Below are 15,933 nucleotides of genomic sequence, written 5' to 3' on the forward strand. Positions count from 1 at the left end.
TCAGATGGTTCTTCACAACTGTATGGGAAGTCTTACAATATGCTTGAGATCTGAAGTTACTACAGGGCTTCATGATCTAAAGGTGAGAAATAAGGCAAGTGTTTACAGAAATTTATGAAAAAGAAAAAGCCTTATTTGGGGCTTTGGTGCTGGTGCTTGTATTCACAATTGCACCTCCCTTTATTATGTAGTACTTGCATCCCAGTTGTCCAGTAAGGGGAAGTTTGTCTTTGAAACCTTCTCAACACTTTAGTGAAAATTCATTTTTTGAAAAATGAGAATTTGTGTTTTACAGAGTAAGGCTGGTTTTTTTGTTTTGTTTTGTTTTTTTTCATAATATCTATGGAATATAAGTTGTATTTTGTACTCTCTGCACTTAAAATATAAAAAGAAATAAAAATGAAAAAAATGAGGAAAAAACTGTTAGTACAGAGTACTTTGTGCTCCTTTGTGGAGGTATCCATGAATACATACAATGAGTCATTTTAATAGCAGTGAACTTTAATATGCAATTTAGAATTCAATAAAATATATGTCAGTAAAAGGAAAAGGCTTTTATGCCCCAAATTTTAAATAAATTAAAATCCTTTAGCACAGCAGTAAGCACCTCTTAGTCAGTCCCTGAAGTCTTACACACAGCAGTCTGCCATGATCAGGCAAAAGACTTCATCATCACCTGCTGAGTGTAAGTGAAGCTGTCTTTCAGAAGTCATGGAGAAAAGGCATATAGCGATATTTTTCTTCTATTCCTGTGAATGCTCATAACACTATTGGTTAAGACTCATGAACAGTATGCATATATACTTCTTTTGCTTGTGACCTTGGCATCAAATATATCGTTCGTCTTAAAAATTCATAAAGAAAGGTCATACTGAAGTGATTGAATGGGCACTGAATATTCTGTAACATTAGTAGTCCTAAAAATGTCTGAAGTGCAGAAGATTCTGTGTACATTTATTTCTGCACATTTTTAAACTCTTGTTGTAAAGAGACTGGCTATTTGATTTAGTGATTTATTAGATGCTGGATGGGCCTTCTTCGGAACCAACTCTGAGCCTACTGAAAATGAGTTTGTTATTGACATCATGGAGGACATCTTTAGGTGAAGCCAAATGGAAGAAATATAGAAAATCCAACTAGAGTTTTAGACTTAAAAAAAAATTTCAGAGGCCTTTGGTTACTAATAAATGTCATGTTGAAAGTATTATGATGTAAATGTACCTGAGGACTACAGTATTTTCTTGCAGACAAGAGACCTATTTGGTATTGCCACTGCCTGAGCTGTGACTGATTTTTGCAGCCAGGTAGAGGACATTATTCTTGAGGATATTGGTGCTGTAATGTTTTTGAGCATGAGATTTCCTCTTATACATACTTCAGTTATTCTGTTTAATACTCTGTTTTCTGGTAGTAATTTCAGTGTTGTGATCACACAACAGCTTACAGTATAAATGTAGATTTTTATTTTGCATGGTCTAAGCCAAAATATTAGCTGCATGTCCATCCTCCTTGTCAAATTTTTATTGCACTTCATTTTCGAAGGCCAGTCTCCATCTCTTAGTGTTAAGGGCATGTTAGTGTCCTAATCTCCAGGATTACTTGCTCTGATACTTCTGGGGTACTATCCCTCTCATTCAAACTGAGTGTACATAGAATTTTGTCCTTCTATCTAGAACAGTGTGATCCTTGGTATCTAGATTCATCAATTTACATCTTCAAGATTAGAGTGGTAGGTAAGGAGGGATGTGAAAGTGTGTAAATCTTGGAAAATCTGTTGTATTCATTTAGGCCTTACCTAGCTTCCATGCAGGAAATAAATCACAATACTTGAGTAGATCCAATTTTCTCAAGAAATAGTTCATTACAAGAACTATAACAAGAACTATAACTCCTTTTCTGCCGAGTACATGCAGAGTCACACAGGGAGCAATGGCAAAGGAATTAGTGAGGCTTATGTTTCACATCTTCAGGTTGAATGTGTTTTGTGCTGTAACATAACAGAATTTCTGTACTATTGAGTTGCAAATGATGGCATCTTTAAAATTGTTAAGATGCACGTCGAGAGTATTATAGCTATTTGCCTTCAATTTTAGTGGCTGCTCAGTTTTTCCTGTTATTCTTTTCAACAGGCCTTCACCCCAATGTGTACTGTAGGAGGGGAGAGAGGACTATAGCAGAAATTGTGCTGGTTCTCCAATATATCTGAGCTCAGCAAATCTTGCAAGTGATTCATAATTTAGTTGTTAGGTGGGGACGTACTGATTATATAGATCTCAAAGTACACCCTGCCAGCTATGAGCAAGGTCAGAATTTACCAGCTGCTGTTGAAAAGTATTTGGCAAGAACAGTGTGCTTTTCCCCATTTTTTTCTCACAGAATCACAGATTTTTTGTTTTCCTTTGAAGTTAGTGTATATATATATATATTGTTCCACCTTTATGATTTTGGAAAATGGGATTCTGATTTGAAGTCCCAGGTCACTAATCCAAATGTCCTTGGATTTTTACCCAGTCTGTAGAATAAGACACGTGTTGACTCTGGTACAAAGCCCTCAACCATATAGCCTAAATTAAATCAATACTGTTTTATTTGCTATATCTCAGTATAAAAATGTCCACAAGAATTGTTATCATAGAATCATAGGATGACTTAGGTTGGAATGGACCTTAAAGATCATTGTGCTCCAAACCCCTCGCGTGGGTAGGGTTATGATGCACTTGGAATAAGTACAGGGAGCAAACTTGGTAGTGGGTCTATTACCCAATATACAAAATGGCACAATTAAGCTTTGATGTGATTTCTTGGGATGCTCATCCTGGTGCTCATTTTACACATTGTTGAGCCTCAGGTCCAGCATTTAAAATGAACTGTAAGATTTTATGAATTTACTTGAATATGTTAAAAAAAAATCAGACTTTTTCACCTTCTTTACTGGGCTGCATTTCATAGATCTGTGTTGCATTCTGTTATCCTGAATTTTTAAGGATTTTTTAAAATGGATACTAATGTCACAATTGCTTTAGCAGTAGAGAATTTTCATCCAGTCTGAAAACTGTATTCCAGCTACAAAACACATAATTATTAATGTAGAATCATCCATTTTAAAATGTCAAGTAGCCCCGAACACTCAAAACATTACAATTAGACTAATACATCTTTTTGTTTTGCACATAATACATAATTTCCCTAGTTTGTCTTGCTGTGTATACATCATACATAGACTGAGCTATTCAGTTTTGTAGTGCCTTAATTTTGTCAATCATTTCCAAATGTGAGAATGCTCTCACATGCCATTAATTATATAGTCTGTTTTCAATATAGGTACACTTAAAAAATCTTGACAGTGTTTGCTAGATGCGGCATAGTGACCTTGGGAGGTTTATTGAGGCATGTGGAAGTAATAATGGTAGTGAATACTCAAATGGTACTCAGCAAACCCTTCTGGAAAGAGGTTAGCAATGCAGGCTGCTATAATAAAAATAGACTCAAAGAGAACTTCTTTGTTCATCATATTTTTTTTTCCCGCTTATTTCACTGAAAAATCAGAGCTCTTTTTCTTTTTTCTTTTTTTCTCTACATTATGGGAAATTGGTTAGGCACATAGCTCCAGAAGGAGGGAAATACTCTGCTGAAACTCCTGCTGTCTCCCATTAGAGACCATGAAGACTATTTTAGAGTAATGAGTATTTGGCCTGTGATTTCTATCAGTTTCTCCCAGAAGACAGATTTTATCCCTGAGTGATTGATTTATGATAGTATTCCACTTGCTGAATCATTCATATTCAATGAAGACTTTAGCACTCAGTGCAAATTAACTCCCTGGACAGGTTGCTTGGAGTTCTGGGGCCAGGTATTTTTCATAAAGCACAAAAAGCCCTCCACCATTCCCCATTCTCACAAACTCTGCTCTGATTTCTGTAGACAGAATTCAACAGCTCTGAATTCACAGTTCTTCCAAGAGCTGATATTAGCTTTTACTTATTGATTTATCTTAAAAAATGAAATGCATAGAGAATATTATTGATATTTTCTCAGCTGTCTACAGCTTTAATTAATAAGATTCTTATTATCTCAAGGGAAAACATGTCCTAAATATGCTTTAAATTTTGCAGATCCTTGAAGTAGGGTGTCAGAGTTTTGTTTGCAATGAAATGAAGGTGCTTTAATTCAAGAGTTATGAAGTAATTAAGGATGAGTTATAAAAATTATCACTGTCTTCAAGTGAAGAGATTTTCATTCAGTGATATTACAATGAAAGTCAAAGTCCACTGATGCTTGAAGGTGATTGTAGGGGGTAGTCTTAAGAATTCAGATTTCATTTTACTAGCTTTTGTACCATAATTCATCCTGCTTTTTCTTCGTTTTTTAATATGCCCTTTAATTCTTAGACTTTGCCATACTTACCACGTTCCCAAGACCCAACAGACGTCAGAACTAGAAAGGTAGTGCCCTACCTTGAGAAGTAAGTTCCTAAAAAGTTAATCAATAAGTTTATAACGCAACTCTCCTAGTAGATTTCCAGGACTCTTTACAAAGGAACCATCAAGCTTTGATTCTAATGCAGTTTTAAACCCAGAGCAGTTTCTTTGAAACTTTAGAGAAGGTTCAATTATTCAAAATCAGTAATGTCACCATCCTGAATGACAGGAAGATAACTGGAGGGAAGAGGAACCTTTTGTGTTATACAAATCTTTCTGTACACTGAACTGCGAGATGCTGTAGCAGATATTCTAGGATTTCCCTGGTACTGTTAGGAAACTATTTTTTTGTATGAGATCAAAGATATGTGATTTCCTGATTCTTTTTCGAAAAGCCATTTTGGGAGAAAAATTTAACTATTATTTTCAACAAGATACATGTTGCTAATGTTTAGCTGCAAGTAGCAAGCACTCTGTTATGTAGTGCTTGCTTAATTAATAAGTGAATTATTAGATTAATAAGTGAATGATTAGAAATAGCTTGTTTGGGGACAAGCAAGTACTCCATATGGGGCCTCACGACTGTGGAGTTGAGGGGACAGTCACCTCCCTCACTCTGCTGAGCCATATCTTTTATGCCCTGTCACCCTAATCATGATCCACTTGTCTCCATCCACTCAGATGGATATTCTGTGCTCAGAAAACCTTCAAAGTTGACATTGAGGTAATTATGTTTAAGATTAGCATTTTTAAATCCCTAAATTTTCAGTGGTTAACGTAGAAGCTGCGTGTTCGCTGTCTGCTGTGGCAGAGGTGAGATGTTACTGCTGCTCTCCAGTTCGGGGAGGTTTGCAGAGTACTGTCCTGGTGTGCTCAGCTGTGACTTGTGCAGAGTGGTGGCTGTGGAATAACCCATGCTACAATTCCCCGAAGCACTGTGGAAATGCTGTGTGGGAAAGGCTGATTCCCCCTGGGGACAGAGCAGAGAGGGCAGAATAGTTTTAAATGATAGCTACCATCATGCAGAATGACATCTGCAAATGACAAGCTGTAAACCCCCTCAGCTGCTGATTTGTGTCATGGTCATCCTTCAAGACAGGTGATGAAAAGCTTTTGAGAGATATTAACCCGTCTACTGACACCCATGGAGGAGCACAAACTCCAGCATTAATCTTGTTTTGTGGCTTTTGTCAGTGCCGCATAAAGATAGGTGTGTTGTAGTTGATCTCCAGACCAGAAAAGAAATATTAACACATAGCTAGTAGCACTACAGTCAAAATAAAGGCCCGCAGGATAATAGGAAATTCTTTGTTCACCCAGGGAAAGATTTACAGCTTCCTCAGCCAGCCGAGAACACATTATTATATTGTCAAATTTTAGTAATTTTGCACTGATGTGTAGGAAATCAATTTGAAATCACCAGATATCCTGATGCATTCATTTGGACCCAGCTCCATGGAATGACTTGGCACATTTTTAGGCACAGTTGGACACCCTGAGTATAAAATTGCCATTCTGAAGGCTCCTATTTAGCTCCCCTCCGACACTGGCAGTGAGTCAAAGCACTAAGTGCCTGTGATTTAGCTGATATTGATACTACGTCTCAGATGCTTAGAAGCACCTTATCCTTAACAGAACCAACTCTCTGTCTCATGCCAAAACCCTATCATTAGCCACAAATCAGATATCTGTCTGCCTCCGTGGCTTTTGGGGCTTGTTCCAGTTAATTTTCTCTAGGCATTTATTCTGTGCTGCACAGAAGCTGGCAGCATGAGGCATTTTATTCCAAACCACAGCTGCCAAGGATGACCGTGTAGGGACTGGCAGTAGCTGCTCTCAGCCAGTAGGCTGGTAGTCAGAGCATGCTGGGGGCTCTGGGGGGCCCCAGCCCTGTCTCCCCTTAGCCCGGATCACTGGGGTGGTCCTCTGCAGCTACAAAGAGTGAAGGAGGCTGGAGCGATTATTGAATTTCTTCCAGTTTGCAGTGGGAAAGCACACACTCTGGGCATTCACTTACATATGATAACCTGGATTTCAGTCCTTTGGAGAACTGCTTGAACTAGTTTATCCAGGAACTGTGGAGTTCCCCTACTGAATGTCTCCCAGTGGGGCTGCCTAAAGGCTTAAGGCCTGAAGCTTAAATTGTATCAATTGGTTTTGATAAAATGTACTTTATGTAACTAGGCTGCATTAGGAGAAGTTTAATTTGAGCTGACCTGTGTCCAGGCAATGGGATGTCTTCCCAGCAAGGAATGGGTATGACTTAACAAAGGCAGGCAGTGCACGATGATATGAAGACTCCTGTGTGTCTTCTGTCACAGCCTGAGCTTCCAGCTCTACTGAGGATGTCACAGCAGAAATGTTTTCCCCAGTCCAGGTGGAATGGTGGAAAGTGAAAAAACAGGAACTAAGACATAGAGCAGATAACTTTCTACACAGTCTGATCGTGATAGAAAAAGGAGGAATGGCTTTGAACTAAAAGAGGAGAAAGTTAGATGTTAGAAAAAAGTTATTTACTCAGAGGGTTGTAAGGCTCTTCAAGAAGTTGCCCAGAGAAGCTGTGGAGCCCCATCCCTGCAGGTGCTCAAGGCCAGGTTGGATGGGGACCAGGGCAGCCTGATCCAGTGGCTGGCAGCCCTGCCCACAGCAGGGAGTTGGAGTTCAGTGTTCTTTAATGTCTCTTCCAACCTAAGCCATTCTATGATTCTATGTCAGGTATCCCCAGTGCTTGTGGATCTTGGTTAAGAAAGGGATGATGGCTCGTTTCTGGGGCAAAATAGTGTTTGGAGGTGAGTGAGCTACAAGAGTAAATGGCTGATAATCAGAATACATGGGAGTGTAAATGGGAGCTCTGTGCTGGTTCTCACAGCACATTCAGAAGTTAGGCTTTTAGCTGTTTCGAAGCTGTAAATGCAGGTGTGCCACACTTCATGTGAAATAGTACCTATAAATGGAAATGTGGTGTGAAATCCATCATTATGCCTCTGAAGGTCTCTTCATATGGATGGAAAAATATCCACTGATGCAGATCAGGGGTGTAATGAGCCAACTTTGCTTTCTGGGAAATTGCTTCCCCCACTCTGTTGGTATAATAAAAGATTCGGCACTGTGTTTGACACGTACTGTCTGAGATCCCAAATTTCTGTCCCCATGGCAGAAAATGTTCTATGTGGTAGCAGACTCGTATTAATGCAGCTTTCAAGCCCAAATAGAGCCTAATGTGTTCTTTTGTAAAAGGAGGTTATAATTTTTGTCACCTACCCCTTAATTTTCAAACTATGAGCGCTTTTCCCCTAATTCTATTGTATCAGGTTTTATACAGAGGAGCTAATTTGCATGCTCTGCCAAGCTACACTGAAAATATTCCAGTCTGCAGGTAACATTTATTAGCAGAAACAATACTCCTGAGGTGTGTGTTTGCTTAATTTTTCATCTTTAAATAGAAAGGAATGAACAAAAAAAAAAACAATTTGTTGACAAGAGAAGGAAGAAGGGATCTCTAGAGGCATTGATGAAGCAGTCATGATTTCTAAATAGCTTCTTATTGATTGATTTTTAACCATTGGAGAGAAATAGATTATTTCTACTGAGACTTGAAGGAATTCTGCTGAGATTTGAAGGAATTTCCATTACTTGCCTAACAAATCCCTATTTAGCTTTCTGTGCTAATCTCATCCCTTGGTTGCCAGAGTCCGACATTTGATCACTTCCAGCAGTTTTCATTTTCCACTGAGCATCACTGTTGGGAGGAAAAAACTATTTTCCAGTTATGGGAAGCAGGACTGAGTCACATTGGACTTGCAGGGAATCCAGCCAACCCTGTCTTTGTATACTGGGTCTCAGCTGCCTGTGCTGCCAGTTCCCAGCTGTCAGAGCCAGCAGGATGTAGAAGTAGCGTACAGCAAAGGGTGAGCCACAGCCAGTCATGACCGAGCTGCAGAATAAGCGGTGATGTGAGGAGGTGTCTCTTCCTTGTGAGATCAGAGCAGCCATAAGACTCTTCTTCAGGCAAGAAGACATGTGAGTTGATCACTGGCTGATTTTATTAGCTGCAGATCCTGCCGCTGTAATGTTAGGATTTTTCAGGAGCTTTGTTGATTGCTTATCTGAAACAAATAGTTCACTGCTAAGAGATGAATGAAGTGGTTCCCATCCTGACACAGCTCTGGGATCCATCTTACCAGTTTGCCATTGTTTGAATTTATAATGTGCGTCAGAAGGTCAGAAGAGGAGGAGCATAGAAACAGATATTCAAGCTGAAATAACACAGTTCACTTTCTTTTAACTACTCTTTGTCTAAAAGAATTTCCACCATGCAAAGAGTTAAGGCATCAAATATTTTTATGTGCTAGGGACAAAATATGTGTAATGCTTGAGAAATGTGTTACAGAATTAGAATTTCAGATACCATTAGTTTAGCTTAGTAGGTAGGAGACATTTTTCAGAGAAACTTTGTTTTGCTATACTAAGAAACTTCATTGAAGAGCTCCACAAAGGATTTTATAGAATTGTAGAATCATAGAATCATTGAATGATTTAGGTTGGAAGGGACCTTAAAGACCATCCAGTTCCAACTCCCTGCTGCCACTCACTAGAGTAGACTGCCCATGGCCTCATGCAACCTGGACTTGAGAACTTCCAGAGATTTCCTGAAAAAGAAATGATTGCCCCACCTGAATACTCTTGAAATCCTAGCAAAATGTTGATGGGAGGAAAGGCTGCTAGCCGCAACTTCACTTAACCAAAATAAGATGCTTTTCAATATAAATTGCTGATGACTTCACAAACTGCCAGCAAACTCTCCTGTTTGATGCCATTCAGGTCCCAGTCCTGCCATGGGTGCTGTATGGATGGGCACCATTGAGGTCCATCAAGGAAGTTGGGGTGTGTGAGCTTAAGCAGATTTGTTTAAACAGTGAGGAGAATGCAATACCTGCAGCAGACTTACAAGGAGCAGGCAGATAGAGTTTCTGATATGCTGAAGAAAAACTAACATTTTCATCAAAATATTATGAAACCTCCACTGTTGGGAATGCTACTGCTTGTGACATGTGGCACATGAATTTAAAGATGTTTGTCTTTGGAAAAATAAATCTTGCTCATTGTATTGTAGTTTTCAGTTGGATCTTTATAAATCAACATTAAGTTTCTGTGACTGTACTCTTTGTCACTGAATTACAGATCTGTCAGCTGATAAAGAGTAGTGCTGTAGAAAAAGACAGAATTGCCAATTGGCTTATGCTGATCTGGTACAACAATTTCCTTGTTATTTGATAGAAGCTAAAATGAAGCAACACATTCTGTTAAATGCTTATTCTCATATAATGCCACTGATAGGTGGCTGTCTGGGCATGCTTCTCTTGGTTTTGATGAAACACAGGGGCAATAATCTATGTGTGCATACTGGACTTGCTGAAGATAAAACAGTGTGTCAGATTTGGTGTGGAAAGGAATAGGTGGTCTGCAGCAGTGGAATGGCCATGTCTTCTATGACTTTATTATGGCCATGTGTTTACTCCTGGGCTTTTTGTTTAACACAACCATAGAGAAATTCCATGGAAAATTTTAGTTCCTTTTGCTGTCAGATAAATAAGGTGTGTTATTATCACATTTTAATCAAAGGTAGATAGAACATTAAAAAAAAAAAAGAAAAATCAGGATTTGCAATTGCTTGTATTAATATATAATATAAGTTAAATTTGACTTGACCTTTATTTATCTTTAGATCTGCCATCCAGAAGCTGGGAGGAGAGGTATTTGAGAAGGTATACACCTATCTGAAGCAGGCGAGACAGCAGAAAGCCAGTGAGGAGGAGATAACGAGACACCTGGAGAAACTGGTTCCTAGAGCAAGTGATTGCTTTGAGGTGGATCAGCTCCTCTACTTTGAGGAGCAGCTGCAAGATTCAGAGTCATATCTTCAGCTGTGAAATGTGCTGGTAACAGTACAGGAAATAATGAACAAGACTGACAGTGCTGAGCTGCCTGTTCAGGCCAGCCAGCAAATCCTGGAGGAGTCTAGAGGAAACTGCTGAGGGTAACTCAGAACATAAACAGGTAGGCAAACTCTTGGAGAGTCTAGTCTGTGCAGTGAGCAGTGGGTAAGTACAGTACAGATTACAAGGGTAGGAAGGAAAACTTAGAGAGTAGAGGGGAGAGTTCATAATTATCGGTGTTCCCTTCACTGCTTAGGGCATAACACTAGTCAGTGTCACTGGCAAAGCTGCCTCTGAAGGCAGTGGTGTAGGATTAGGCTCCAGCTGTTGTTTATTCCTGCACTGACTGGCCCTTGTGGCATTTAAGCACATCTGTTTTGTACTATGACAGAATACAAATGTGTATGGCTATTCAGCCACAAATTGTCTTGTTACCATTCATTGTCTAAAAACGTTATTTAATCCGTGTGTCTTTCAAAGGAACTGTGAAAATATAGATCATAGAATCAGGGAATGGCTTGGTTGGAAAGAACCTTAAAGGTCATAAGCTCCAACCCCTGCCATGGGCATGGCACAGTCACTTCCCACCAGACCAAGCTGCCCAGGGCCCCATTATACCCATTCTTGAATGTTTCCAGGTATGGGGCATCCACAGCTTTTTTGGGCAGCCTGTGACGGGCCTCCCTGCCCTCTGAGTGAAAGTTTTCTTTCTAGTATCTAATTTTAGTCTCCCCTCTTTCAGTTTAAAACCATTCCCCCTTGTCCTATCACTATCTGACCATACAGAGTTGGACTCTCTCCTGTTTATAAGGTCTTTTTTAGTACTGGAAGGCCATAGTGAGTTATACTCTCAGTCTTCTCTTCTCCAGACTGAACAAGCCCAGTTCCCTCAGCCTTTCTTCATAAGAGAGGTGCTCCAGCCCTCTGATCATCTTCATTGCCCTCCTTTGGATACACTCCAACAACTCTGCATCCTTCTTGTGCTGAGGAACCCGGACCTGGATGCAATACTTGGGCAAAGCAGAAGGGGACAATCCCCCCCCACTCCCTGCTGGCCACTCCTCTTTGGATACAGTTGAGGATACTGTCGGCCTTCTGGGCTGCAAGTGCACACTATTGTCTCATGTCAAGCATGTGTATATTCATCCACGCTTACTCAGATACATAGAAATAGGTATGTATATGCATAGAGACGGAAAACATTTGGCCACATTGTTGTACATCTTTAAGTTTACAGAGACAGATGAGGCCAGAGCTGTAGATGACTATGAAAGCTAGGAATTCTTATTACAGATTCTCAAAGTTTTTTATCACTGTACACAAAATAATAAATCAGTTTTCTTTTGCTTGCACACAGATAATGGTATTTTTTTTTTCATAGCATTTATGTTTCCCTTGTCATATGCATCACTCTTTTGCTGATTGGAAGTGCATATTATGCTCTGATAATATACTTGTGCATTCTGAGCTCCTTTGCCTATCTGCGGAACAGTAACAGATAACAAGTAATACAATCTATAGAAGAATCTCAAGTGAATTGTGGACTGGTCTAGTTTTAGCCATCTAGCCATTATCAAAAGCCCTGTGTATTCTGTTTTTTGCCATAACTCTTCAACTACTCAAGAGCTGAATTAAATGAATGAAAGTAAATTCATAATGTGAACTTCAAAAAAATGTTGCTACTTGACTTGGACTACAACTAAGGATACTGGGATTGACAGTAAAGTAAGGAGAAGAACTGATTCATCTTTGTGACATGCTTGAAGAGATTCAAAGGGAACAGCAATTGATCATCCTTATCCATCCCAGCAGTAACACAAACTGCAGAAGAAAAGTGCCTGCCCGTCTAAGGAAGATGTGGCCTTATACTGCCAGCCCAAAGTAGGAGATCCTGGTATGTCTGACTTCAGCTTCTGCTGGGAGTATGTGAGTGTGAAGTGATATGCACTGAGGTTGCAAAACTGTTTTTGTCTGTGGTCTTTCAAGTCTCATAGCAGAGAGACAGTTTGAAGCACAGATTCTCAACGAGACTTCAGTCCCCATTCTTCTCAGTGCTATATCTGTGTCCTTGATTCCACATGTTTTATACACAACTTCAATTAAGGCCACTTAAATATCAAAATAAGAGGAGTGCTTGGATGTTGATGGAATGAAAAAGTTCAAAGAGTAAGCAATTAGCATACCATGAGAATAGTGGCAGAGAGATACAACCTTGACTACTACACCCACCTCTGGCTGTGATTCAGACTGCTTTTTCATGAAAGCTTCAAAACCAAACTCTGTAGCCATCAATTGCTTTTAGGCATGTTTTATTTGTATTAATTTTCATACTTTATTACTCACAAAGCACTCAAAATCTCTGCTTAATACATGGAGTGTTTTGAATGCCATGCTTGCTAATGTGTTGCATTGTAATAGAATTATTAATATCTGTTTGTGCAAAATGTCATGTCTGTATGGGAACTGTTGAGTCACGGCTGGAAGCACTGATTGATCACCTGAGGCAAGCACTGAGTCAGCCATGGAGCACAGGTGAAGGCAATTCAGCTGTGTGACTGAAGGGGTGGAGCCTGGCTGCACCTCTCCTAGACCCCATTTAAGGGGTGACTGCCATGAGGAAGGGTTTCTTTCTGGAGCTTCCTCATCTGTGGAGTCTTTCCTGCAAACCTAGCTCTTCAGATTCAGGTGAGCCTTCCTTCCCTGTTTGTTTCTTTTCCTATTTTCACCATGATAATCTTTCCAGTTGTAACACCAACTGTAACACGTGTAATAATTATATGTACACTTGAAAACAGTCTTGGAGTCAGTTTGAAGTTGTTGTTTTTGTAGGCTTTTTTTTTTTTAAACTCTTGAAAACACAAGTTTTCAGACCTGAAGACTTAAACAATAGCTAACATTTGCAGTGTGCTAATCTCCCACACGTACTAGCAACGTTCTGAATCCAAATACCTAAATAAGGTAATCAAGAAATGGGAAAAAAAAAATCAACAAAATGACTGTTTCTCAATAAACCCCTGCCCTTTCCAGGTCACGTCCATTCCAAAGTTCTCAGCAAACTGTTGAATCTACATCATCTAGATTACGGCCAGCTCTCAGAGACAGGTCCAGCCCTGCTATAACTTTATACAACTCACTGAAATTGTTTTCTTCTGTCTCTTGAACTCTTGGGGAAGGATATGCATCAGTTCAGCTCTGTTTTGCAGCTCATTAATCCTGTTCCATACCTGGATTTTAGGCTGTCTTCACATAAAAGCCTTTGAGCCTTCTCTTGACTGTGTAGTTAGTAACTATCAGTGGGCATCTGGTGTGTTATCCCCATCACTGCAGAAATGGGTATGTAAGTCCAAACATGTGACAAAGAACAGTTTTGTACATCCTGGGGCAGTGAGGTTGGTGCCTCAGTGTCGATAGACTCTGGTGAGCTTAGTGAGGCTGCACTTGATACAGTACTATGAGGATTAGATGGAACTGTGTTGATTGAGATGCCATGCTGACGATCTCTTGTATATGGTTATCAGATTGATCATTTTTCTGTAATCACACTTGAAAGAAGAGGAGTGAACTCTGAACTCACCAAAAAAAAAAAGGTAGGGAATGATATCCTTAGAGATCAGTCACTTCTAAGAAATGCAAAAAAACTTCAAGAAAACAGGTGCTTGGGAAAACGGCAGAATGGTCACTGCATCATGACTTCCATGAAGGGATGGTTGTGCCCCCATCAGGCTGTCAGCCGGCCTCACTGCTCTGCAAACAGCTCAGTCTACAGGTATGTGCAGAGTCCTTTTCTAACCTGGTAAACTATTGATGGATGGGAGAAATAAAATCATCGCATTGCACTGAGACCTAGACAAACACAATGAATCACCATAAAAGAAGATTTTTTTTCCTTAGAAGATCAGATCTTATATAAAACGTTTTCATTTTCAAGTTTATTGTGCTGGGGAAAAGGGCTTACAATGAAGAAAAGATTGAGTCCCTGTCTTTTATATATGAAATGCATTTCATACACTGAAGTAAGTTCACATCCAGCAAAATCCCATTATTAGTATCGTGGATCTTCAGTAATAAAGCAATAGAGGATTAGCTGGACATAAATGTAAGAAAATAAATGTAAAGATACAAGATTGCTGTGTATAGGCCTTCATAAAAGGTCCCATTTGACCTACATACTTGTACCAAAAGCTTCACAAGCATCAGGCAACCTTGCTGCTTTTTTATTGACTCTCCTAAAGACTCTACAAGCTGTATTACTTGATGCAGAGATATTGCAAACAAAGAAAGTGAGGCAAGTAATTATTTAATGGTTTGGGGCCTTGAGCTTACTAAAAGAGTGCTTGGTCTATAAAGAGGAGAAGGACGTTTGAGTTCTTTGATAAGAAATAGAGCTGTCAATGTCTTGTCCACAGGTGGATTAGAAGGCAGATCAATTATATTTGTTACAGAAAACAAGAAGTCCTTTCTTAAAGGTTACCGGCTTGCCAGATAATCCCTCAGAAGGCACCAGAAGGCATCTTTCTATAAGATGAATTGTCAGAGGTTCCCAGTGTCTGAAAATCCTTTCCAGAGCAGGAAAGGATCACGCTTCCCAGAAGACTTGGATCTGTGGGTGCTGCCCAGTGATGACTTGCTCTGAGGTACGCTCAGGGCCAGAGCATGAACCTACCCCCTGACGTGGCCAAAGATCTCCCCTGACCACTGCTCGCTCTCAAAGTCCACACAAACCAGGATGGTGGAGCATTGAGCAAACGCACAGGCAAGAAAAAGGTAGGAGACAGCAAAGGATGCTTACAGTTACCGCTAAGATTGACCTTTTGGTGCACTAGAGTGAAAGAATTTGCTGAATAAGAGAAAAAAGCAGGAGATTCAGGAACAATAAGCATGTAAACTTGATTTCATGCTTTGTTCATGTGCTTGCATCATGTCATAAACTGAAAACCCTATAGACTCCTCTGAATACTATGTTATTCAGGAGAAAGAGGTTAAGGGGTCCAAAACTGGACCCTATTCCAGTGCAGCTTTATCTAAGCTGTTATGACTACTAAATTCACTGTCTGCTGGCCTAATGTTCCTCCTAATTTATATCATCTCAGAATGATAGAATGAATTTCTAGATTATATTCACCCTAGAAGCTACTGCAAGCTGTAAGTCCTTCTTATAAAGTCTGATGGGGTTAGTGCTGCCCAGGTGCAGGACTCTGTACTTTTCTCCTGAACTTTGTGACACTTCTGGTGGCTCAGCCCTCTATCTTCACCAGGGCCAGTGAGGCCCTGCTGCACGTCTTCTCATCCACCTCCTCTACGTTGGTAACATCCCCGGATGTGCGGAGTTCATCTGTGCCCATCATAGTTGCTGACAAGATGGTGAGCAGTCCAGGCCCCTGGGTCAGCCCTGAGGTACTTCATTGGCTGCCACTGTTGAGATGGGCAGTTTTCAACTCAGTTAAGTGTATGTTCATCCATTCCTTATCATTGGAACTTCCAAATATACCATACTGGCAAAGAATAAAAGCCTTAGTAACATCAGGATATATAACACCTACCTTCCTCCCTTCTTCCACGTATCTCATCACAGAATAAGA

At 39.9% G+C, this 15,933-nt stretch overlaps 1 protein-coding gene across 5 annotated transcripts in view; it reads left to right on the forward strand.

Annotated features, from left to right (window-relative positions):
* NEK11 (NIMA related kinase 11) overlaps positions 1–15,933 on the forward strand; it is a 113,016-nt gene that overhangs the window by 74,536 nt on the left and 22,547 nt on the right. For 4 of the 5 annotated variants that reach the window (XM_003207228.4, XM_010712925.3, XM_010712924.3 and 1 more), the window contains one exon: positions 10,144–10,925. The exons of the other annotated variant lie outside the window; for it this stretch is intronic. In XM_003207228.4, coding sequence (XP_003207276.1) covers positions 10,144–10,348 — 205 coding nt within the window. In that variant the 3' untranslated portion in view covers positions 10,349–10,925. Of the gene's footprint in view, positions 1–10,143; positions 10,926–15,933 lie in introns of those variants that run through there. 5 annotated transcript variants of the gene reach the window in all.

The sequence above is a fragment of the Meleagris gallopavo genome, chromosome 6 (genome assembly GCF_000146605.3).
Source record: "Meleagris gallopavo isolate NT-WF06-2002-E0010 breed Aviagen turkey brand Nicholas breeding stock chromosome 6, Turkey_5.1, whole genome shotgun sequence".
Lineage (NCBI taxonomy): Eukaryota > Metazoa > Chordata > Aves > Galliformes > Phasianidae > Meleagris > Meleagris gallopavo.